This window comes from Larus michahellis, chromosome 8 (genome assembly GCF_964199755.1).
Source record: "Larus michahellis chromosome 8, bLarMic1.1, whole genome shotgun sequence".
Classification (NCBI taxonomy): domain Eukaryota; kingdom Metazoa; phylum Chordata; class Aves; order Charadriiformes; family Laridae; genus Larus; species Larus michahellis.
This window is the reverse complement of record NC_133903.1, coordinates 48,091,238-48,117,937: the sequence shown is the minus strand read 5'-3', so window position 1 is coordinate 48,117,937 and position 26,700 is coordinate 48,091,238. Positions and strand designations below refer to the sequence as shown.

General features: G+C 43.1%; 1 protein-coding gene across 1 annotated transcript in view; it reads left to right on the top strand.

Moving 5' to 3' along the window:
• TRABD2B (TraB domain containing 2B) overlaps positions 1 to 25,853 on the top strand; it is a 302,420-nt gene extending 276,567 nt beyond the window's left edge. The window contains exons 6-7 of the mRNA XM_074597780.1: positions 3,815 to 4,084; positions 24,283 to 25,853. Coding sequence (XP_074453881.1) covers positions 3,815 to 4,084; positions 24,283 to 24,505 — 493 coding nt within the window. The 3' untranslated portion in view covers positions 24,506 to 25,853. The remainder of the gene's footprint in view (positions 1 to 3,814; positions 4,085 to 24,282) is intronic.
• Positions 25,854 to 26,700: the final 847 nt, after the last annotated feature.

Here is a 26,700-nt window from a genome sequence, read left to right as displayed (position 1 = left end):
CAAAGACCACCCCATGTGGGAATGATAGATTTTAAAATGGGTGGAACCTCTAAGCCTGGAGTTGTATCAAGTTATTCATGAAAAATCTCTGAGATCTTTTGTGTGGACCGAGATATTTGGGTGGTACTTTCTCACTCTTTCTTCAGAAAAAGCACGGTGGCCTCACAAAGTGCAAACTAGCCCTGCTTTTTCTCTGGATTTAAAAATAACTATGTATCTTGAAAAGCTGTCTCAGCAGTAGTGAAGGAGTGGGAAAAAAAAGTGTATTATACCCCCATGGTTTCATACAGTGCAGCTGTGCTAACAGAGTGCATTGAGACTGAGACCAAAGGAAAGGCACAAAATAGTCCATAAAATGATCAGTTGAATCTAACAGTAAAGCTTCATGCAATGGGGAGATCTATTGTCCAGGTATCGAACTGCAGATGGGAGATTTTTGTCTTTTTTTTTTTTTTTGAGGGGGGGAGAAAAAAATCTGGAATATTAATAAATTTGGACCCTTTGTATTAATAAATTTTATACCGAAACAAATGGGAAAGTTATCTGCTGATAGGAAATCTACCTAACTTTGAATTAAAATAGTTAAGTATTCTTACAATATATTTGGATTAAATATCCATATTCTGTGGGATTAAAAATTTTGATTTTACTTCTGGCTGAATGCCTGTACGATGATGATCAGATTTGAAAACAACCAGGTTTCTAGATTTATTAAATCAGTTTTTAAAAAATTTCATTTATTTTAAAGAAGCAAGCATGCATCAACACAGAGCCTTCAATAGTCCCTTCCTAGGTCTTGGGGTACTTAGTAGTAGTAGAGGAATAATGGAACAAGTATTGACCAAATGTAATGTGCAGTTGCCACTGTGGAGCTATTCCCCATGCGTCGGTTCTAAAGTACAAGTGGTTAGTTTATAACCCTCTTTAGGTTACAACATTTTAACGTTTCTTCAGTGTTTATTTATTCTCTTCCCAAAGAATGTTCTGAAATATTGAGTTTACAACCTGTGGCTCATGTGATGGTAGTGGAAACAATTAAGCTAGAAGCTTTCAAAGCCACCACTGGGATTTTGATGCCCAAACTCATTAATTTTAATAAGAAGTGAGCTGCCAGTCGTCTTAAGTGGTTTCTAAAATCTCAACCCATAAAAACACTTCTCTACTGGTTCCAGTTTACTAGGAGATCAGAGCAAGGTAAACATACGTAACAAAATAGTCGGTGTTAAAATGTGGAAAGTATGTATTCAGATGCCTCTAAGACCATTCAAGGAATAAATGGCAGCCTCAGCCTTGAGCTGGCAGGTGGGGCTGATGTGGGGGCTGCTCCTACCTTCAGCATCTCGTGGAATTACTGACTGATCAGAACGTGAAGCACAATTTCAGTGGCAAGGAGAAGAAACTCAATGGAAACAGAAATCTTGGCAACAGCTCAGTTACAGCTGTGATGATCACATTGCTTGTCGACTTCGGGCTCTCTCACATCTGCCCCATGTTCTTGCGTTCTTCACAAGTTTCTGCCCACCACAGCTTTGTGGCCAGGGTAGTGCTCTTGTCCCCGGTGTGCAGATGGACAGCTCGGTTGCAGGAAGACCTCACCTGACCACAGTGAAGAGCAGAGGTATCTAGAGTAGTACCAGGATGAGCAATATCAACTGGGGCAGTATCAACCAGCTTGTGTCCCCATTGCTTTGGCATAAGTGCAGGAGGCGATGAAGCTGGGGCTTTCTTGCCACCCATTGCTGCCTGCTGCCATTGCAGTTACCCACATGGTGGTTGCAGGTGCTTGGTCCAGGTCCTTCCTACCTGCCTAACATGTCCTATCCAAGTTCGCACCGCGCTATCTTTCAAGCTGCTAAATGGCTGCATTTGCATGTTGATACTTCGCTGATCCACCATCATGGGTGGATAAAAATTAAGAACTGTCTGCTGTGGCCCGAAGGACCCACCCAATGCAAACCTATGAGAGCCTTTCCTTTTACATGAGTCTGGAGATGGCTTTGCTTCAGCCATGCGCCTATGTCACAGCATAAGAAGTCTTGAAAGCTTTGGAGAGCACCAAGATCTCTCAAAGAATGTTGCTGCACTGATGAAAACTCATCCTCAACATGAATCATGGAAGAAAGTCCTAATGGGGAAAAAAAATCCAGAACCAGTAGATCTCTCTGTGATGTAAAATAGAGCACGGAGGGAGTATGAATGAGTTTGAAAAGGACTCAGTAAGAGTTTGGATGCTTGGAAAAAGAGAAAAAATATGGGATTTTCTTGTGTCTTTTATTAGTGAAAGCAGTCTGGGAGAATTTTAGAATTAGATTAAACAAGTGTCTTTCTTTTCTGTATCTGTTATATGATCTCCAAAGGGCTTCATGAATGTTGGCTACAAGTGACAAAGTTACTGTAGTTTTTGCCAGTGAGTCTCATAGTAGCAACTATTAATTCTCAGTAGCTATTGGAAGGACCTTTGGGTGAAACATGATGCAGTGGAAATAGAGATGACCATCTTGACTGCTATTGTAATGGACTTCAAAAAAAGAAAAAAGAAAAAAGAAAAAAAGCTGCCATTAGTAGTAGATGTGACTTTTTCAGAATAGAACAAAATGTTCCATAAATGAAACATGTGGTTTCACTTGCAGCACATTTTGTACATTGTCACCAGTGAAGTTTAGGATTTTTTATTACTTTTTCATTAAAATGTCTTACTGGTTTCACTCAGGAGGCAAAACTTTTCACGTGGCTTTAATTGATTCTGTCATAAAAGTCATAGCATCCATGTAATAGAAATAGTTTTGCGGACCACAGCTTTATATTGCCTATTAATTCTCTTCCATTTTCTTTACCTACAACTCATTGGGCCATCCCAGAGACAGAAAAATTTCCTCTCTTGCAATTAAGACCAAGCAGGAACTTCTACTGAAGTTAGGGAAAAAAACATCACTTTGTGTCAGTCCTGGTTTACTAGATTTTTGTTTCAGATATCTTAGCTCACGAATGTAAGTTGACGTGGCCACATATCAAAGGAAAGAGTTTGTATTGACTTTTGTCTAAAATTAGCGAAACGCTAGAAGATTAAAACAATAAAAGGCCTTTTTTCTGCATAGTTCCAGTCAGATGCAAGAGGTGGTAGTACTTCAAACAGGAGTGAAGAGCTCTGGCGGTATTGTTTCAAGGTGGCTTTGGACAGTTCATTTACCCCCTTTTTTGCTTCATGTCTCCGTTATACAAAACCTGCCGGAGTTCGGGTCCCGTACATCCCATCCCAGCAGCCTCGCAATTAGGCCATGCTTCTCTCATCAGTCTGGGCTTCCCTGTCACCACTCCTAACTCGGATGAACAGGCATAATTGTTATTGTAGTCAAAACAATGACTTCTTTTCCACAGATGATATCTGAAGTTGAAAATAAAAAAAAAAAAAGAAGGGAATTAGCATTATCTTACTAATTTAAGATCAGCTTCTGTTAAGGTATCTGTTTACCTCAGAGAGAGTCACAGTTTTGCCATTTAACCTTCAGCCCAGCAGGGGAGGTGACGTTGACCTCTACCGCAGGCTCTAAGGCCTGTAAGGAGTAATTAAGATGCCAGAAAAGAGCAATAGCGTATCAACTGCCTTTTCCTTCTCTTTCAGTTTAGTGTTTATTTGAAAGCTTGCTAGGAAATGCCATTGCCGACTTCAGTTGCTGCCCCGGCGCAAAAGCCTTTCTTCTTGTACAACTTCATAGCAACCAGGAGCACCCACCAAGTAGTGCAATCCTCTGCTTTCACTTTTTCTTAGCACGATCCCTTGCTTATTCATCAGATATTTAAATGTTGTGTTTTGCAGTTCAAGGACAACAAAGACAAGCCCAGCCTTAGAAGGGACCTCGGCGACAGCCCTGCCTGCTGTCCAGCTTTCTGAGCAGGTCCCACTGACTTCTCCTTCCCTGAAGCCCCTGCAGATGGACGAAGAAGACAGCCTGTCTCCTCACCTCCTGTTGCCAGACAGCATCAGCCAGCTGGAAGAGTTTGGCCGGCAGAAGAAATGGCACAAGAAGCAGCACAAACACCATCGCCAGAGGCAGTTCAATGACCTCTGGGTTCGGATAGAAGACAGGTGAGTCACATCTTTTATGGTCCCTGTCCTCTTCCTGCTGTCTCCTAATTAGCTGCTCTTTACAGATCCCAGCTCTTGTTGATAAGATGATAAGGAGGGTTGGAGAAAAGCTACGTGGGAGAGACAGGGAGTGAGGTGGTGTTTTTAGGTCTTAATGAAGAACTACGAGGAAGGCTCTAGGCATGTTTGATCTAAATGTAAAGAGAAATAAAGCTCATGCTTAGAATATTTAAAATATACAGAAACAAAGACTTGTCAGCGTGAAAACAGGAAAAAAATGACAACGGAAAATATTCTGAGTTTGCCCGCTTTCTTCCAATAATTATTTTTCAATCTTTACTGTCAGTTCTCAGCCCAAAGACTCACCCATTTTCCAACCATGCGGAATATTCCTGGGATTTTTTAAGATTCTGACATATCTGACTTCCAATCTTCTTAACTGTGTTCTGAGACAAAAATTAAGTACTTTAAGGTCTCTATGTGAAGGCAACGAAGGCAGGCACATGTCCGTGGCAATGCCAATCTTGGTCCAAGGTTAAAAACTCCCATTCGCTGTTTTAATAAGAGCCTTCATGTTTGACCAGGGCTTCCTGATGTGTGCTTTTAGCATTCCTGGGCAATTATTCTCCCGCCTCTAAAACTGGGAAAGCTCTTAGCGCATTTATCCAAGCCAAGTCATGGGCATATAAACAGACACGATGTTTATAGATCTGCTAACAAGTAAAAGGAATGAAATAATCTGTTGGGAACTGGCGGTTCGCCTATACATGTAATGATTGTCTGTCTTTGAGCGTTACTCTTATCCCTATTTTCATAACACCTGAGTGCCTTTCAAGTAAAATGAGTCAGAGTCTCTCAGAGGCTTCTCCCTTTGCTAAGGAAAAAAACTCCACGTATTTGTGTTCTGGGATATATATATATTTTTATTTTTATTCATTCTTTTTAATGGAGCAATTGGCTCATAGTTTATTGTATTCTTTTCTTGGGGTGAGTGGTGTAAAGGTTGTTATTAACGTGGTGCTAATCTTAATGTAGTAAAGCTGTTTCTGAGGTTAATGCCAGCCTTGGCAAGAAGGATCAGATCTGGATTCATTTGTTTTGTTCTTAAAGTGGTTGGATCATCTCCACAGAGGATGTTTAAGCGTGAGCTAAAAGATGTTAGGTCCTACATAGTTGATTACCCTGAGGACAAGGGACTTTTCTGTCTTTCTTCTGCCTGGGGGGTGCCAAGATGTGGTGTCTCATGATGTCCCAGTGTTTCACAGGGGCGTCTGGTCTGGATGATCATATGTGTCATACAAGTGAGGTGCTTAAATAGTCAGATCTGGTGGGATCCTGGCAGGTTGGCACAATCCGCCTGCCCGCATCTTATCTGTCCGGAAAGGATATTGAATATTGGGCCTGATACGGCTGTGGAAATGTGCAGCTGGGGGCTTAAAGCAGTGATGCTTGCATAGCTTTGGCAGACTTTTGTGCCTTTTGCTGTTTTTATTTCAGTAAGAAAGTTTCCTAGGAAAAGTTTAAAAGGGTAGTTCCCTAGGTCAGAGTTAAATTATTCACTCTGTGCTCCCGCGAGATTTCCTCTGAATCAAAACCTTTTACCTCTCTACTTCTATTTCATAAGGATGGAGACTGGGATAAGGAAACATAAGTTTCTGCTCCCACCACGCTGGTGATGAACCAGACGCTGTGTGTGTCGCCAGCCTTGCTGAAAGATCCCAGGGAGATATTAGTGGGAGATCACAGCCCTAGAAATGAAGAAAGGCTGCAAGAAGGGAAGTCTGCCTTAGTGCTTTCAGATGGTTTTAGTGCTTCTACAGTTTTGGAGTGACTTCTGGTGTTTTCCTGGGAACAAAACAAAACAAAAAATACAAACTGCTCAGCTAAATCAGAGAGTCACAACCAGCTCTGGTTTCCCCATAAATTGGATGGGGTCTCAACTTTCATAAACCAGCTGCTGCATATTGTGCTTTTGGCAGTTGGGTTTCATCAGCATTAATTGCAAGCTGGACCTTGCACAAGGCAATAAACAGCGAGTTCTCTCTAACTGGTTCCTTTCTGATTGGCAAGAAAAGAGCAGAAATGCGTGCCTGTCACCAGACTTTGTAGCGCAATCATTCTTGGGAAAAAACAGCGAGGATGGCTAATAATATGGGCAATGGAGTCTTACCTGTGCAGGAGAGAGGCGTGTGAACTTCTATTGTATTGCCTCAATAATGTTCACCGGCACTCAACAGTGAGACTGTTAGCATTCATTTCTGGAGGATAATTAGTGTACTAGAAGTTCACACTCTGGTCTGTCCCACAGATCCATTTACATATACTTAAATTGGAGCCCCATATTATTTCTGTATGGACTGAGGTCTCTGCATATAGTATTACCTTGAGCTATGGCCCCATATTTCCCAGTGGTTCTTCTTCCAGTTTGAGTTTCTTAACTCACCTGTTGTCACCTGAAACTTGTTCACCTTTGAGACAAAGTAGAGGGATTTAGGTCATTGTTATGGCTTTTGGGTGAAAGCTGCATAAAACTCATTGTTTCCATGCGAGGTCTCCAGAATTCAACTGTTTGAGCTGCCTTTCAACCTGAAAAGTCAAAGAGAAATAATACAGGTGCAGGACAAATCCAGGCAAATTTAAACCAGATTATTGATTCTTGGATGAACCTCATTGAACTGTGAAATGACTGTGTGTCAGAGCTGTGACTACAGCTCTTTTCCAAAGCTTTATTGACCGTGGATTAGAGGACTTTATGAGCCATGAATTGCAGGGCTTTTATGCACTGTGCATTTCTAGGCTATCTCATAGACTTCCATGGAAATCTTGGGGTGTTTTTTTAAGCTACCAACACAGAAACAAAGGAAATGAACAGAGAAGAACAATCTTAAAGGAACATCAAAGGTCTGACTCCAACCTATAAAAGCCAGGAAATCCATAATTAATGGTTCCACTAAGACTTCGGCTCACACAGTCATTGGGGTCTGATTTGAGGTTATAGCTACAATCTGAACTGGCCTTGTGAAAAATGAGTCATCATTTAATGTCACACATCATTATTAGTATTTACTTTCAGTTATACCTTGGAGATTGTCCTTTCCTTTTTGTTCTGGCTTAACAGCTGAGGCTTTTGAGTTGGCACCCCTGAGCGGACGGTGTTTAGATTTGTGTGTTGGAGTGTTAGTGCCCCTGTGGAGGATGAGAAAGCTTCTGCTCTGTCTTCTCCCTGTCTTTGACAGAGCTAAGATTTGCTGACCTCCTGGGTAATCGGCTACGCTGAAGGCTATTAAAAAATAAAAAATGCTGATGAAATGTGTGGTTTCCTCTCCCTTCTGCCTCCTTCCCCCCAAATCTAAACAAAATGAAAACGTCCTGCCTGGCTGCAGCTTGTGTTTGAAAACGTTTGTCAAGAATCAAAATTAAATGGAGATTTCAAGTAGCGGGATTTTTTTCTTTAACTACTTGATTTTGCAGAAACGTGCAGATCTGAAGTCTGTCTTTGGGAGGAATTTGAACTAGACAAAACTTAAACCCTAGCTAGCTCCCGTCGCCAGAAGCCAGCTGGGGCAGCAGGGAGGGGAGGCAAAACCCTTGGGCTGGAAGGCTGCAGTTTGGCGTACAGAGTGTGTTATTGTTCCTGTTGACACTGTGTTAGCTAAGCTTCCCCTTGTAATATATATAATTAATTACAGATCATTCGCTGGCTTTTCATGATGAGCTGCCCGGTTAATTGGAAGAGTAGAGAAATGTCCGTGATGTTTCAGAGTAGTCAATGAAGCCCAGACCAGGATCGCACCTTTGTTCTAGTGGGCAAATGTTTTAAGGCTACGAACAAAACCAGCCCAAGAGAACAGAGAACCTCTCCCAGCTGAGGCAGGGCGGGAGGAAAGCTCCTGGGAAAAAGGGAGGGATGGAGGGGAGTTAGTAGCTGGCAGGGTGTTTTGGGAGGTGTGAGATTTGGAAGGAGCGATGGCAGCCGGGAGATGTGAAAAGGAGAAATACAGTGGTGGATGAAGGAATCAGAGTGGATGTAACGGGATAATTCAGAGGTTCGTTCCCACTGCCGAGGAGGAAATCTGAGTGAAGATGGTGTTTGGGAAAACACTGAGGACACTCCGATGCTTCACTTGCAGAGGAAAGAAATTAAAGGAAAAGAATTTTTATCAGAAGAGAAAAAAAGAAATTCTTGTCCCAGATGTAAGCTCGCCCCTGCAAAACCTGCCATTAGTGCGAAATGAAATGAATTCCCCCTGTAATTGGAAATGGCATTTCTCTGATAGCCCAGTGCTGACTATTCAACCGCAGATGAATGCAATAACATCACAAATATCAATTTCTTTTGGAAGCAACAGTTATTTTAGGCAAAAAAAAAAAAAAAAGAAAAAGTTATACCAGTGATGGATGAAGGGAGACAATGTGTAATAAACTGCACTAAGCGTGCCTGCATAGAGTGAACCTTATCAGTTTGGATGGAATTTAAGCACTTAGCCTGTTATCCTTTCTTTCAAGACAATGCCATGATGGAAAACAGAACTCTGTCAACTCAGACAAACTTTTAATTTCACTTAACTGCATCTGAAAGGTAAATTTCAGTAAATGAATCCAAATTGCTTCCTTTTCACAACACACGGTGCTGAAATACAGTACTTAACTTCATTAGAGAAAAGGCTGCTTTTCTTTAGAGGAGACCTAGACACTTTTGAAGTCTAACAGGTAAATTGTGGTCAGATGATTTCGCTCCATATGGCAGCTTTGAGCTTGAAATTTCCATCACTGGGGCCTTGTTTGTTTAAATTACTCTATCCGCCTCCCTGGTAAGGATACTGCTCGGAGAATGCATGCCTACTGATGCTCACGGGGAGGGGGGATCACTCCCTCCTCCGGCCTGTCTCCGTGCAGCAGGGTAAGCGGTTGCCCCCATTGCATTTATTCAACCAAGGATGAGGATGCAGCTTCAGGACCTTTCTAACTCGTTATAGTGAACCTGTCTCCCAACGGGACCACTCCAGCAGCCAGGAACAGCGGGAGCGTAGGTGTGTTGGAGTCTCACCTTCCCTCCCTTGTCACACCTCATTGCTGTTTGGGGCTTAGCTGTCTTGTGTGGCCCCTTGGCTTTCCTCCAGCGCTTCTGTCTACCATTTCCTGCGCTGTTCTCCTGGCAGGATTTCCTTCTCGGGGAAACTTTCATGATCACAGTTCCTATCAAGGGCTGCCCCCAGCCTGCAGTCCCCGTGGCATACATGGAGAAATATTTCATTCATCAGGAACGTACATTCATCAGAAAAATCTCATGGTTTGACAGCTTGGGTACAAGACCCTTCTGTCGCTCTGAGTGGTCTCAAAACACCTCCTGGACAAATGCTCCCTCCCAGTTTCTCGGTGGAAGCTGAACCTTTATAGCTTCAACTGGCCTGAAGTCTGCTCTAAGTTTGCCCATTTTTTTATGAACTCTGGTGGATATACAGTGGCCAGAAGAAGACATTTTGGGCAGTGAAATAGCGCATCAGTTGGTCCTTCCATTTCCCCACGTTGCATGCCTCTTTCGAGCGTGCAATTTTGCTTCTCTGAAGGCGTCCTCAGCTCCTCCTGAGCAGAGAGGAAAGCATTTTCCCCTTCTTAGTTTCTCATTGTTTCCATTTGATCCCCCTTCAAGATGAGCAGATGACTCGATGCCTCCTTTAAAGAAGCACTGAGGCTGGCAGTTCTTTCATCGTGCCCTTCGCACAGCTCCAGGTACGCAAGCCCTCCAGTAGAAGTGAAATAACAGCGCGGTATAACTCAGTGCAGTATAAATAAGAGGTAAATCTCCTGACTGTAACATACACTACAGTGATGACATATCCTCCCTCCCTAGATGGTTTTTATTGAGGCTTCTTGGATTATCAGGTTGGTCAGAGTGCACAGAACGTATTAATTAGAGCTGTGAAGCCTGGGCTCAGCACAGAACTCTCTCGTGCATCGCAGTAACGGATGGGGAGTCCTGCCGTTCGTGTCCAGAACTCTAACATCCCCCTGCTAATAGACCTTCCCTGTCAGCTGGCCATGAGTGATAACTTCTTTCCCCTTGTAAAGTCAAAGAGTTAATTTGTTATCCTCCAGATGGGGCTGAAAAGATGTGCAGCCACACTTTCACCTGCTAGACACGTGAAAAGATCTGTATGTTTTAGTTTGTTCCATTGTCATTCTCTATAACGTGCTGCCACTGTGCGATGAAACAAACACAGATAAATTAAAAAAAAAAAAAAAAAAAGCCTTGCATGTTTATTTTCACTATTTCTTAAGTGTCTCACTGCCATTATGAACAATTAATGCGAAGCAGTGTGCATGTCCTATTTTAATGAAAGCTATAAATACCTGAAAATAAAATCATTAGAGATAAAGAACGTGGAAGTCTCTTGGAAACAGGGACATAATTTGTGTATAGATTTCAATTTTATTTCATGAAACGAAATTCTTTATTGGTAATGCATTAGGTATTTTATTTTTGTGAAATTTAAATCCATCATGAATATTAAATCCATATTTTTGAAGGCAAGCAAGGAAAAAAACTGGAACACATGAAAGCTAGGATTTTTGAACAGTGAGGTATTTTTCAGCACTGGATATCCAAGAACGCTTTCCGCCTCTTCCTCCACAATGCTAATTAAGATTGAAAATACAATGCAGGATGTTTTATGGAACCTATTAAGAGATTTCTCTTGCTTTCTTGTTTTCTACTTCTCACATGATATGCATGGAGTACAGATAGTCCATATGATATATTTATATCTGCCCCCGTTTGGTGTATTTCTGACTTGGGCTGAACATAGCCCTGCCACTGCTAGCTTTGTTAAGCCACCTGAGATCTGTCTGATGTGGCACAAACAAAACGTTTGCTTAGGATTCAGTTTCCAGAAGGAGCAGCTGCTGAGTTATGATAATCTCTTCCTGCGTGATGCACATCCCCACTTGTTCCGCTGCTTCTCAGCCAGCGCAGTCTCATTTCCTCACCCAGTGCCAGGCCTCCTCTTGATTCTGGACAACCTGTTAACTTTTCAGTTCTGTGGTTCGCCATTTTCTGCTTAAATATTCTCTTTCTGCAATACTCTACATGCCTTTTTTTAACTCTGACTTCATGCGCTTGGCATGGGCCCTGGAGCAAGGAGCAGGAAGGGAGCCCTCCAGCATCTCCGCCCCCAGACCTCTGCGCTCACCTCCACCTCTCTGAGCTCACCTTGCAGGAAGCTGTGATGCTCCAAACGCTGCGCTTCGCTTTGCAGTCAGTCCATGCCAATGAAAGTGAGGGCTTTTGGAGCCTACAGCCTTCAGCAGAACCTCTTTGAGATGGGGCCACGTCTCACTTGTAGCTAACATGTCTTTGCCACCTGGCATTACTGCAGCCTGCAGTAGGTAGGAGGCATAGCTAGGCATCCTTCTTCTTCATTTTTAACTGGGAGGTAGATCTTTTTCGTGTCATTTCATCTTCTTTGCTTTTCCTACCATTTTCACACAGATGTATGTGGGGCCAAGAACTCTACAGGCTGGACAAGACAGTCAGCATTGGCTTCGTTTAATCTTTGCTAATGGTCATCATAAAGCAGTCCAGGCACTTTCTGCTGATGCTTTTCCTTCTCTTGACAACTTGGCAGCCTCGTGGGCAGTCTCTGTGATGCTGGCCGATGCCAGGAGTGTTGGGGGCTTGTTGGGGGTGAACAGTGGTCTAGACACCTACAGTAATAAGTCGTTAGCAAAACCGTTATTCTTATGCATTGGATCAATTTTTTGTTTCTCAGGCATCAGAAATGCACTTACAGTTGGCATTAAGCTGGGGAAAAGGGGTCTGTAGGTATAAATGTAGTTGCAAGTTTATTTTACCTATAGCTTGTTTTAACATTGATATTGAGCTACCACAGTTGAATAGGTTAGGCTCTAATTAAGTCTTGAGATTCCCATCCACAACTACTCAGTGATAAAAGTAAGGTTCCGGGACTGGACCTATGCTACAAAGTGTCTCCTGTGGAGCGAGGCAAAAAAGGAGGGCGCCTATTCCACCGAAAGAGTTAACGCTAAGTGACTGTCTTCACTGTTAATAGGAGGCTTTTTCTCCAGCTATTTTTAGTCTGTTCCAGCAGTGTATCCCACTGTGGTCTGGTATGCAAGAGCTTTGCTGTGAGGTTTGCAAACACTTGTATTTCTGTGTTGTGAGAACAGAGCGTTTGTGTGTTATTGGAGCGTGTGTTCCTTCGGCGACTGAAAGGAAGGGCAGACCGCGCATGTGATCCATGCACATGTTTATTGTTGCCTGTGAATAACCATGTACAGCAAATGGGCTCTGGAAGAAAGCTTGTTAGCAGATGTCGTCATGGCCCTTCCAATTTATAAATATGAGCCTTGACATTTATATTTTCCATATCCAGGGCTTTCACTAGCCAGATGTTCTGAGGATTGGCTCCTTGGAGCCTTTAACTACGACTCCTCATGGCATATTGTCTATCATCACACACACAAAAAAATAAAATCGTATTTCTGGCTCCTATCAAACAGATAAGAAAGGAAAACGTACTGAGTACCCTCAGGTAAAGGGAATTCCTTTAAATCTGAAATGCACTTTAACAGAGCTCTAAGAAACTCTTTACGTTCACTCAACTGAAAAACAAGTTGTCTGGTTTAACAGGCAGAGAAAATTCAGTACACAGTAGCGCCTTTACCCTGCTGTTTGGGGTGGGTGAAGAGTGTGGTTTGTGTTAAACTTGCAAGGCTGACTGCAGTTGCAGACACTGGAAGAAGCGCTGAGTGGGCTCATGCCCAGGGTGAGTGTGATTCCATAAACACAGAAGTGGGTGGTAAAGCACCTGCACTCCCTAAATTGCAATTCTTTATAGAGGTGTTTTTCCCGTAGCAAGTGGTGTGTTTTCCCTACCGAGCCGGGTGGTGGCCAGCCCCACATTCAGACTCCTAACTTATAGCGCTGCCCAGCTGGCAAAATGTGGCTGTTGCCATCCTCTTCAGAGCGAACTGAATGGCTCCCGAGGCTGGTACGGCCAGCACCGACCCTGCGGGGAGGTTGGACCCCTGTGCACATGAGGTTTGGAGGTGCTGGGGTCAGGAGCGAGACGTTTCCCCACTCCTCAGGCTATGGAAGCAGCAGAGACCCATCCGTGCCACGGCTGCTCCTTGCACTGCGCCCATCAGGGAGAAAAGTTTAATAGACTCCTCTCAAAAGCTCCATTTAGGTTGAAGGTGGGACCTCTGAAAGGACGCTGCTTGCTGTGGTAATGGCTCTCTGCCTCTCTGCCCCAGGGATACGCAGATGTGTTGAAGAGATCTCGTACCATGTAAGAGCCAGAAGAGACCTTCTTCTCAAACACTGCAACCCTAAGTTAGACTTATGTATGTGAGTGATCTTCGTATCTGGTAGCAGTATCTAAGCCCTAAAGAGATTGCAAATCTGATGTCCCCCAAGGTAAAGCTCCAGACTTAGCAGAGCTACATAAAATTCATAAAATATAAAATGCTTCGTCTTCCAGTGAAGGCACTTGAGTTACTGTAAAGAAAAAAAAAAAGTCTTTAAAATTCAGTGGAAATGCAAACACACAGCACTGTCAATGGCAGCCCAGAGGAAGAGGGGAAGGGATATGGGATTTATTTCTGGTTCTGCTATTCCCCTTCTGACTTGTGAGTTTCATGCCCTGTGAAATTAAGTGCTGAAAAGTATGGCAGGGAGGAAGACGACATTACTGTTGTGGTGGGCAGTTGGTTTCTATGAGGGGTTTAACCACAGTTGTACAGTGGTAGTGGGTTTATCTGAGAAGACGGATTCATGGTAGAGTGAAACGGGAGGAAATTTGATTCCCTGACACTCCTGGCAGCGTGGGCTGCACTTCGTGCTGAAAACCCAGCAGGACCCCAAAGGTCTAGCTGTGGTCTAGGTCCAGTTACTCACTGGGATGAAGGAGAAGTAGGATTTATTTAAATTCATATGGGTTTAATGCTGTAAAAGCCAGGTTCCTGCAATTATGAAAATGCCAGGCCAAATTCCGATTTCACTCAGATCTCCTCTTTACAATTCCTGAATAACTTAACTGAACAAAGTAAGCATTATACCTGGGGCCGGAGCCCACCACGCTGGAAGGCAAGGGAGCCCAGCCCGTGAGCTGCTGGGTGCCGGGGACGTGTCACGGAGCGCTGCCATCGGGGGACGTGGTGCAGACCACGCTCAGAAACGCTCAGTTCTGCAGAGACGCTTCAGGGTCTGGGTTATGACACCCGGCAGGGAAAGCTTTTGCAGCCTTTCCCGCCGGGCAAGCCAACGAGCAGCTTTTTATGAGCCACCGGTGGCACCTCTGGGCTTTCAGAGGGTTTGGAAGGGCTTGGGGAGAAGTTTATGCTGTGGCTGTTATCACTGCCGTTGCTTTGCAAGCAGCAGGAGGAACCCAAGCCTTGTGGGCAGTGCAGCAATTTAATGTCCTTGGCATTTCTGCCTGGTAGATATGCCCTGTGAACCTTCTATTTTTTATTTTGAGAGTGGGTCTGTTGGAAAGAAAAAGAAGCCAGTGCTTTTGTTAAGTGGAACAATCTTGAATTCAATACTGCTCCAAATAACAGGTTCAAAGATCTGACCCAACCTTAATTATTCTTACTAAAAGAGACTCTGGAAAAATACAAGCAGCGAGCAGGAAAGTGAGCCCAGTGAATTAGAGAGAAAAATGTGATACAGGCTAAGCGGAGAGAAAAACTGTTACGTGGAGATGGAAAAAGAACAGGGAGAAGGAAAAATAAAATTAAAATCAAATGGAAAAATGCAGTATATTGGACATCCATTTAATCCAGTTTATATTTTGGTTGTTCGTTCTCTTCCTTAATACGTTGCACAGGCATCTTCTTAGCTGAAATAATTGTGTGTCTTAGAGAACAGTCTTGGAGAAAATACTTAATTTGACAGGATGTTTTAGGTATTACCCCACTACTGCCTATTCTAAATCATTTTAAAATCTGGAGGGGAAAGTCGATATCTTTTACAGTGTTTAACAAGAAAGTGACAAGGTCAAATATATACATCTCTATGAGCGTATGTGTTCCCCAAGCACATCTAAACATGCATGGCTAATTCTGTGCATCTGCAAAAAATATTTGAGCCGTAGGGCCCACACAATGCCAAACAAACACTTGAGCGCGCATAGGAGAGGGCAGACCAAGTCACTCTGCTTCTAATTAATTGAAAGGTTGAACCCAAAGACGTAAAATATGGATTATGGTTTTGACCACCCCAAAAATGCCAATTGTTTCACGTGTGGGGGCTGTATTGGTGAGAGCAGGCAGTTTGCAAAATACGGACAAAAGATAGATATTCTACTCATGCTTGGGTTTTGGTTCAAAACCACCTGATTGCAGCACCAGCAGATGAATTCTCTGTGTTGTGTATCATCAGGTTGCCCAAAAACCTTCACAGATTGCATCACCGGCAAGATTTTTACAATACTAAGCCCATCTGTGTGTGCACCCTTGATGTTCTTGCTTACTTTGGCTGTAAAACCTGCAATCATTGTCTGTCCAAGGACCAGTGAAACAAGTACTTGGTTATTTTGAGCCGTGATGAGGAGTGCTTTAATTGCGCATACTAATCAGGTACACAACCAGATGTGTGCAGTGGGTGGGGGTGAGTTTGTGGATGGTTTTGAGCCCACATCACTATTTAGACTATCATAAACACATCTTGGCTCAGATGTCTCTGTGGAACTGGTGAAACAAAGGGCTCTGAGCTATCTCTTCTTAGCAAGGGCCAGGCCCTGGGTAGAACTGGGATGCATTATCCCGGCTCTGTGATTGCCTCGTCCCAGTGCAGAATCACGGGGGGATATTCCTAGGATATTAGAGAATCATCAAAGGATTTCTTAGAAGGGCAAAGGAAAGAGCTAATGTTGTCATCTCCTGCCTCGGGACCACCCAGACACTCTACAACAAATCATGCGTCTTCAGCTACAGTATCTTGAATTATTGTTCACAGGGATTTTAAAGAATTTAATTTCTTTTTTTTTCCCCTCTTTTTTTCCCTTTTTTTTCCTTTTTTTAAAGGATGACATGTAGTTTCCTGACGGGCTGGTTTTAATAAGGTTGAAATCTTTGTTGTTGCCAAATCAGAGAGGACTATAACATCTTTAAGTCATTAGATGGGAATGGGGTAATTACTCAGAGGGTGTGCTTCAAAGGTTATTGGTTTTTACAACGTTCTGTGTTTTTACACCATTCTGAAGTTGTCTGGAAAGGAGCGCTGGGCCTGATTCTGCCACTGCCACACGTGTGGGTGCCGGATTTGTATTTGCAGGGTTTTCCTGAAGGATTTCAGGGTGGGAGGTTGAAAGGGGCCATACGCAGTCTCCTGTGGGGATGGGGAAAAGCTAAGTGCAGGAGACTTTCCCACATGCTGAAAGGTCACTTCAGAAGAGGGTCCTCAGGCCGTGCTGGAGTTGTTTCTCACCTGCTCCTTCCCTCCTTGCCTGCTACATCCACACGTCCACCTTTGCACCACCTGTGGCTTGAAAGATGTTCTGTGCAATTTAGGATGCCCCTGTCAGTGTCACTGAATTTGTCATCACGGAGGCATTTTGCAGGTGGCCTGAGCAATCGGGACCTGCAAATCACAATGAGAGTCTGCAAAACGCTTCATGTTTGGTTAATGCCGGTGGTGTCACACTAACGCTTCAAGGTCTTGACTCAGACGAGAGTCAGGGGAGTAATAGAAGTAAAGTGATTTAACGAGGTTTTGATGGTTCCTTGGTGGGTGACATGGGGATAAAAACCAATTCTCCTCGCTTCCAGCCCATGGCCCATCCAGAAAGGAGGTCAAAACTGCACCAGAGGTATTTGAGCTAGATTTCAACATTGAGCCTCCTCCTGTTTACACCAGTGTGGCCTCCCTGGAGACACTGGGCCAAGCAAGCCACCGTCTCCTCCATCAAGTCAAAGCCCAGAACCAAGACCCCAAAGAGGGGACACCAAGCCCTGCCATGCCCATTGTTGGGGAGCTACTATGGGACCGAGGAAGGGAGCTGTGTCCCCCCCAGCCGCTGCTTTTTGCACTGCAGAATGGGCAGTTCTTCTCTTTCCCACCCTGTGGCCTCATCCCAGTTTAAGAATCTGTCCTTACCAGTCAAAACCATCACTGCAGCTAGAGCTTAGCTAGGGTTCAGGAGACCTGAATTTGAGAGAGAGAGATCTTCAGAAGCAGCTCATCTTGCTACCTTTGAGACACGCCTTTGAGGGCAAAGCATTGTCCTCTTGAGACGTTTTGTTCTCTGTGAACTGTAGCAGGAACACAGCTGAATAGCTTCAACTATAGGGCTGCATCTGAGATAGCTACAGTTAATCCCATCCTCTAAATCCTGTTAAAGGCCAGGCCATCTGAAGGACTCCCTGTGATTCTCCTTGATGGCATCTTATGCAGGTGCTGCTGACAGATGCGGGTCCTGCATGTTCAGAAAAGGCTGGTGCCTCGCATTGCTTCCCCAACCATCCCATCCTTGCATGCAGTGTCCTGCTCACCACCACCACCCTTCCTGTGCTTGAGCACACAGTGACAGTGTGGCTCGGGGTCCTGGCATGCTTGTTCACAGCTTTCTGTCCTTTACAAGCCAATGCCTGGTGAAACTTGTGCTTCCCTTTTCCTATTTTCTGATCTAGTTAAAGACATCCCTGCTTACTGCAGGGGGGTTGGACTAGATGACCTTTAAACGTCCCTTCCAACCCAACCCATTCTATGATTCTATTCTATGATTTTCCCTCAATATCCTCTTCTTTCTCCTAGAGATAAGCCACGGCAGACATAGTCCTAACAAAGTGCAGGGCTGGGGGAATGGACCTCTATCAGTGGACACGCACTGCCCTCTGCCTCTGCACAGGGGTCGGAGGCGCACAGGTGCCCACTTCGAGGAGGGGAATTGCTTGCTGTCAGTCTCTAGAGGAACCAGAGCATTGAAATAAGGCTGGATCAGAGCTTGACATTCCTTTCAGGTGGAAAGATGGTTCCCATTCGAGTCTCATCAGAAAGAAACCTCAGATCGACAGCGACGGGTCATTGAAATGCTCCCGATGTTGCTGACCCCTCTATCGATAGCGTGGCTGCAGCAGCCTCCCCGCGACTCTGCGGCTGTGCTGCTCCCGGAGAGGGTGGATGTTTGCAGTGTGGAAAATGGCCAAAGATCTGGGCTCCCAATAACCCCGGGGAAAAGGGAAAATAGTAGAGATAAGGCTCTTCTTTGGCTCGTCCCCTGTCTTCTCTGTTGGCCACAAACCAGTGTATGATATTGCTTACTCATTCAGACGTGCAAAAGCAGTTTACTACACTACTGCAAATACGTAGTGGCCTCCTCTGGACCAAAACTGGATTCCTTAATCAGATCCAGGTTGGATTATTTTTTTTTTTTAATGAACTGAACCTTGCAAAACCATGAGCCTCTTGGCCTTGATCCCACAAAGGGCTCTAGGACGTGCTGAGTTGTAGGTATGTGAATACTAGCCTTGCTTGTGTGCTTGCGGTGCTTAGCATCCTTCTAGTCTGGGACCAGGAGACAGCATCCTGCAGGATTTATCCCTCTGGCTGCATGAACAGTGTCCGTAAGGAAGGGAGCGATGGAGAGATAGGAAAAGGGGGAATGGAGCCTATGCTGATCTAAAGAATCCCTTCCAGAAACACATCAGCTACTGATATGAACATTTCAGGAGATGGGGACTTCACATTCCCTTTAAGAGGTTACTCGAGTGGTCTTCACAATTGACTCCTTGTGAGATATTTCTAGTGCGATTGTTTTCTAGTGTGATTTTTTTCCCCCAACGTACTCTTTTTTCCCCTTGGTCGAGCACCGATTCTTTTCTTCCAAATGTGTGGTCAGACTTCTGGCCAGCCACCTTGTTTGCATACTGCAACGCGTTTGTCCCAGTGCTTTAAGCAGATGTATTTTTCAAATCTTGATTAATAAATTTTGGTGACATAAATAGGTCTGGTTAGTTCCAAGAATAATTGTCTTCACTAGCAGAACATTATTTCTGATCACCAGAAAAATAACGTGATCAACTCCTTTCACATCTGTTCATTAAATGAAAAGGAAAAAAAAAAAAACTAGGGCAAAATTTGTTTGAAAAGAAACAGGAAGCATATGCTTAATATCATTTAAAAAAAAACCCCTAGCCATCATAAGGTTAACATCAAATCACAAATGCAAAACAGTCATTATTGTATTTACTCAAAAATTTTCTTCGGGTTTACTAGCTCTTTAGGTTTTCAATTGAAACATGCATTTTTTCAGGGCTGGCACATTGTCTTGATAAGCTTCTTTCATCAGATGCTATTGTAAGAAAGGCTGTCTGAGTCCACATTTGTTTACATTTATTAAAAATAGTTGTCATGTGTTTATATAGCTCCTTTGATCCAGAAAAATCCCCAAACATTTTGTAACTTATGCTTAAAAGGGTCACTCTCTCCGCCCTCAACAGAAACCGTGTTGGGACTGAGGCACGGCAACAGATTAAAAATACAGAGAAATATCACTGAAATTCGGTCGGTCCTCACCCCCTCAGAGCACCGTCAGTTTTCCATGAGCTTCAGAACAGTTACTGGGACCATAACGGCAGTTTGGACTTTGGGGGCAAAAAGTAGTGAAAAGACCAGCTTCCTAGAGATTGCAGACGTCTGGCGACATCTCAGCTAGACCTACTCTTTCCAGTTTTGGGCATCTCACTCCAGAGAAGATGCAGATCACCTAGGGAGAGACGGGGGGTGGGGGGCGGAGGGAGAAGAAAGGATGGAGGAGGAACACCTGAGGACTTGCAGAGAAAGGCGGGTGGGATTTTTTGTTTAAATAAGGGAAGGCGGACGTGAAACATGGTTAAGTCTTCAAAACACGTGAAGGGCTGCTGAGATGAGGAAGGGAATAAACCTGTCCGTGGGGACATGAGAAGTCATGAACTTGTGATGTAGCAAAGGAGATTTGGTGAAATATTAGGCAGTAATTCTGGACTTCAGGAATGGTGAAATGCTAGAATAGATGTCTGCAGAGACTCTGGAATTGCTATCATTGTAGGGGGTTTTTTTGAGCTTGGATTAGACATAAATGTCAGGAAGGGTTTAGATCTTGTTCCTGTCTTTGGGACACATGGGCCAGAAAGTCCCTCCTGGTCCTATCATCTGTAATTCTGCTGTGGTGTCAGATGTGGTCAGATGAGACCTGCTTATATGGATAAACCAATTCACGCTAACAATTAGTTTGTGAGCTCCTCGCAAAGTCCTTGCAAGATAAACCAGGACAGAAATTCCCCCAAAGGCTTGTATGTATGTTTGTTTTATTTTTCAGTTTTAAAATGCTCCCAAATCATCAAGGTGCTCCAGCATGCCCCTAGCGCAGAGGACTTGAATCATGTAATTGGATTCAGAAGGGTCTCTTCACAAAGCCTCTGCCTGGGGCCCCATTTTTTGGGAAAGTTTTACATGTTCTAATGATGGTAAGACAATGTATGACTAATGCACTGATTTGAAAAACTGCCCTATTATCTGATCAAAAGTACAAGCTCATGAATATGATACCGCAGGTCATTTGGCTAAAAGATACCTGGAGTCTTCCAAATTTTTAAAACAATCCCATACACAGAAGCAAAAAATAGAGGTATGAACAGTGGAGACAGTAGTTGCCTGTTCGCCACAGATCATGTGGAATGTTTTATTAAAGATATTTTTATCAGACACGAAAGACTGAAATACAGAATATCCTGGGCTGGCAAGAGAAGGCGTGATAATAATTTAGATCATTATCCCTCAGATTTGCAATTCATTTTTATTGTTCTCTATGTTGATTTCAGGAATGATCAAAACCTCCCTGAGGACAGTGGAAACTTTCCAGTTGAGTTCAGGGGACTCTGCTGCTGCCCTCATCCTTAGGGAAGGTCCAAGGGTCAGTGAGGTCCTACGTGCATGTGCGAATGTGCTCAGAGGGGGTTTGGAGAAGTCATCTCCTGACACCAGGGCCACCTCTAAGATTAGGTTGTAATCTAACCTGGCTGTCTAGGGCCCCTCTGTAACCCCTAGGAAGAGAAAGACCCTGAGCAAGAGTAAATATCCCCCAGAGATCTGCACTAGAATTAGGTGAATCACCTTCTGGAGAAGTTTCTTTCCCCATTTGCTATAGAAACAGCCTGGTTACAAACCTGGAGGTTTTACAAGGAGATTTGTAGCATTTGGTAAAAGGGATCGTTCTCTTTGAATATCTATAAACCACCTTGGCAGTCGGCAAGGATGCTAGAAGTAAAGTTGCATTTAAGAAAATGTCTTATATGGATAAACGGTGATTCATTTGCCATTAGCCCGCTTTGTACACATTAATGGAAGAGCACCATTCCTCTCTTGTAAAGCACTTAAGGGTTTTTTAAGAAACGAACAACCCCACCTAAGAGCATTTATCTTCACAAGGAAGGCTTTATAGAAATCTAATGTCTTGAAACCAGAAAATGACCTCACTGACTGAGGAGAAGAGCAGTAAAAAATTCCCAGGTCTTTCGACAGGAAACCCTGGGATTTTAAGTAAACCATAGGGTTTTTTTTCCCCGAGAAAAAAAATACCTGTTTTCAAGGGAGGGAAAAAAAATCAACAAAAAAACCCAACAAAACATTTCTGGCAGTTGACCAGAAAATGGAAACGTCATAAGGAAATGTAAAATCTTGATTTAAGGCTGCTTTAGAAATCCCTTAGAGGTAGTTGGCTGATGAATGGGCTCATGATTGTTTTACGGGTTCCCTGGCCAGCCTGTGTCCCCCATCCGACATCTCACACAACACATCCCTGAGGTGCAGAGAGACAATTTGCGCAAGGCGCATTTTAGCCTCACTGGAGGATCAAGGCCATAGAGTGAGTCAGGAGCAGGATACACCCAAACTGCAAGTCTAAATGGCATTTTGGCAATGGTTTTTAAATTGAAACCTCCTTGGAGTTTAAAATTTAACTTAGGGCCAAATTTTGTCGTTCTGTAAAGTGACAGACTGTAACCAAAAGATGAGTACAAGGGCCTACCCATACTTACCTTAGGGAAAACTGGCACAGGGGAGAAACCCCAAAATTGTCATCCCACTGTCAGCGTTGCCAGATCTGTGCACCGCAGCATCACTCACCAGGATAAATGAGGTCTGGATCAGAAGTTGGAGGATGACTGCATTTCTGCTGAATTACTCAGAGCGTGTAGTACGTAGTTTTGTCAGAAGTATGTAGGCTTTAATGATGTGGGAAGACCATTCGTCCTTGATGTTACATATATTACAGGAGCTTGGACAGACAGTGCCTAATCTGGCATCAGCCATCGGCCATTGCCAGCACTAAATTAACCACTCAAAAAAGCTGGATAAATTTGAAAAAGCGGCACTAGCTTCTCCCAGATCAACCCTTTGTATTAAGTGTCTGCAGCAGTTTTGATGCAATATAGCAGAAGCTCTAAAGCTGTGTGTCTGGTATCATCAGTTCAAGACATAAACCAACCGCTCACCATGGGAACTTAGATAAGAGCTTTCTCTGGCAAGGCTTGATTTCAGAATTTTCTATTCACAGCAGTGTGTTCCTCTGGAATGAGCACCGCTTCTCACTGTCAAAGACTTAATACTGGTTAGATGGATTATCTGCTCCCACGAAGCAATTCCCATGTCTTTAATTCTAGACGGCCTTTTCTTTTTATTCTGGTTCATTGCACATTAGTTAAGATCACTTCTAGCTACAGAACAACTATCCCACACAGAAGATGTGGTGACAGTATAAAGGGTGTGGGAAGAAATGAAATTGATTATCCCAAAACCCGGGGTGAAGAGTCATGTGCAGTGATTGTCTATTGGATTTGATGTTGACCCGTGTGTGTGTGTTTACCAGTGGCCTCTTCTGGGTGGACTCTGATCTTCTCACAGTTTGTGGTTGACTCAAGACGTTTAAAGCATCTGAGATAAAAGCTATCTTGTTATTGCTTAGACAGAAAGAGACAAAAGCCTTCAGTGCTACTAAGTTCTATTTCTGTGCAAGAATCCGGAGCAAGGTATTGTTCCTTTTATCTGCTCTTATGCAAGACACAGCCTTTTTCTTCCAAGGTCAGGATCTCAGATACTGTATCTAAATATTTATAGGACTGCATAGCTTCTTGCCCTATTAAAAAAACATTTGACCGTCATTTTCAGTGCCTCCAAATCCCTTTTATGGAAGATTTTAAAAGTAACACAGTGAATCTGCAGGTATTAATGTCACGTCTTGTTTTCAGGGCAACTTGTCTTTTTCCTCCTTGCTCCACAGCGATACGCCTTGGTTTTAAGTAAGTCCAGAATCCACCTTCCACAGTTTGCATGCTCGATTGTGCTGCTCTGTGACAAATGGTGGATTGTGGATCATGCAATAATGGATGCAATGGAAGCATTTTATGAAACGGGGATTACAAGTTAAAAATTCCAAATCAATTGTAAATGGACCTTTTTGACCTTCATTGTCATGGGAATCATGCTGAATTCCAAGCTACAAATTCAAATCAAAGTACTGACTAACGCTACAATCAATAAGCAATCACACCGCTATTGAGGCAAATACAGGGACAGGGAAACTTCACACTGAGTCTGGTTTTGGCATTGTGATTTGATCAAAAGATCTAAAGCCAGGAAAAGAAACAAAGCTGCCTGGTCTCCTGTGCTCAGAGTTATCAGTTGCGTTAAGGGGATCCAGAGAAATTCCTTATGACTTGTGAAACAAGGGAAGAACATGTTTTGTGGCCCCTCCTGGGTTTAGTATCCAGTCCATGGTGAGTCAGACATGTCTCTGAGACACGACAAAGTTTGAGACCTTTGGTGGCAAGAAGGTACTTAAGAACGTAAGAATGAGGTCATCCTGGGTCAGCACAAAGATACATCTATCACAGTCTGATGCTGAGCAATAATGGATGCTTAAAAAAAAGGAGTGCCAATGTTAGATATATCAAGAGTGATCCCTCCTTTGGCTGTATTCTACCAGCAGCCGGAAGCTGAGGGACATCTGGAATCAGAGCTGTTTCCAGATCATCACACTTATCAGCCCCTGGGGCTCTCCCTGCACATCTAAGACATGCGAACAGTAATAATAATTGTGATGGTCGTTGTTGTTGCTGCTGCTACCACGTAGAGTGACAGCTCACAGCGCAGAGATAAGAGTTCTCCTGTTTAATTTCCTTCTCTTGTGTTTTTCTTTTAGCACCACCACGTTGCCTTCCTATATCAGGATAACCAACGGCTACATCACAGTCAAACCTCCCATTTGGATTTCAAACCGGCTGGATCAGAGACCGCGTTCAGATCTCCCATCCCAGCCTCAGCCTACAAGCTCAGCTTCAGCCGGCATTTTATGGCCATCAATAACTTCTCCTCTCTGCGTGGCCATAGCTTCTTTTCTCCTGAACCTACTGCAGCCTTCCTGACCACATTAGTATTACGTGCAATCCCTTGGAGTAGAGGAGAGAGATAATTTATGAATGAACGGGAGGTTAAGACAACAACGGTTACAAGCTGGACCTTCTCAGAGAATCAGTAGTGCCTTCTAGCTGGTTTTTGTCCTTTTGCCCAGATACATTTTGAAACTCTAAAGCTTTATTGTAACACTGACTTACATCTTCTTTTTGTAGAAGGATCTTTATTTCCCATAGTGCTATGGGGTTTTGTAAAATATACATGTTCATATAAAGAAAAAAAAAAGAAAAAGAAAAAATGTATTTATTCGACTGGTAAACTTATTTTTCTTGTTGTATATGTTAATAACATACCTATTAATCAGTAGCGATGGTGAAACAGATAAATTAATATTTTCTATATTTGTTTTCTAACTGACAACTCTGCAAATGTCTGAACTGACACCAGATGGTTTCTTTAATGATTACTTTTTACAGCAACTGTCCAATAAGTACATTTCTGGCGAATTCCTTTATTTTACTTTTTTTTAATCTCATTAGCATAGCTTACACTGAATAAGGCAGATCCTGCTCTCTGTGGCCTATGCCCATTAGAAAAATAGGTGCATTTTTAACTCACGTAAGCTGCTACAACCTAAAATCCCAGTTATTTTTATACGACTTAGTAAGTCATTAGTCAAGATAACCCTCTAAGTTCCCCTGTTGTCTTTAACTAAACTATTTAACTTCTTTGGAAATTACCAGTTTCCCTCTTTGCCCTGGGATTAATTCATTAGCTAACGCAAATTAAGACAGCTTTTTCTTAATAAAAAATGTCTTTTAAAGTCTGGAATAATCCCACTGGAATTATTTTCTTCTCTCCCTCATGTTAGATAAACACAAGCCTACAAACTTTCCCAGCTTAAATGAGAACAGAACTTGGTCTGTCTGTAGGGTGTAAAGGTGTAGTATCCTGTTAACCTATAGAACTTCATTGTACCGGTTGTATTAATGCAGGTGGACAACCTGGAGGGCAAAAAACATCTACAAATTCCTGATCGTCTTGCTATTATGCTGCTTAGAGCTGGTATTTCCATGCTGAATCACGGCTTGGCCAAAATCTCCTGAGTACCACAGGAATCAAATTAAAACCTTCATCATGGAGATGTACAGAACATTCCTCCATTTGTAGACTATGATACTTCTGTTGACTCAGGTGGAAACGCTGTGACACCTTACACTCACCGAAAAATTTGCTGCCCTATCCAAGCAGCTACTTTTCATGAATGCGATGAACAACATCTATGGGAAAAAAAAAAAACATGTCCATCTTAAAAACTATTAACATTTAATAAAGCATGTTGATTTTTTTTTGCCCCCCCCAACAAAACATGATGAAAAATCCCTTTGGATTTCAATAAGAAAATTAATTTTGGTTGAAATAGTGGTTTTCTTTCTAAGTCATCTACAAACCAAAAATCCAGAACACATGATGAAAACATCCTAGTTAAAAAAGAAGGCTCAAAAAAATACAATGCAAACTTTTATTTACCAAAAAGCGGTGCTTTTTCACCTTGAAAAAAATACCAGGTGATAACGATGATGATGATAGTAATAATACTGATAAAAGTCTGACTGAAAACAGTCATGTCACTTTCCCACCAGCCCTACAGCATGGTTGCCAGGGCTGGCGAGATGATTCCATGCAATCTTAAAGTCTCCGCAGTGAGAGACGGTTTAGGATTCACGGTTTGTTCGTCATTTTACCAGTTAGTTCAGGAAAGCAGGTTAGGAAATAATTAGACTGCAAAAGGCACATATTTTTGTTTGAAACTGTGATGAAATACCGAGCTTTTCCATCACACATCCCAACCCACTGCCTTGCAAAGGCCAGGGAGAATACAGATAACTTCTTTGTGACTTACTGGTCGCTATGACCTCCAGCTTTTGCTCTGTTTTTGACAGAAGGTTGTGTAGATTTGTGGTCGGTTTAAGTGGGTACAGCAGACAGTGCTATAAGCCACCCTTATTTTTTTCCAAGCACAACAGCTGATAAGGCTGAATGGAAAACTTTGAGCTTCGCCCCAAATGTAGGCTTCAAGCACGCCCTGTGCATACTTTTATATTGTGTATTTTGGCTAGCGGAAGATTAGAGATGTTAGTTTTGGACAGAAGCCATTCACCTTGCATAATATTTATTGCACGGGGCTGGATATTGGAAACATATT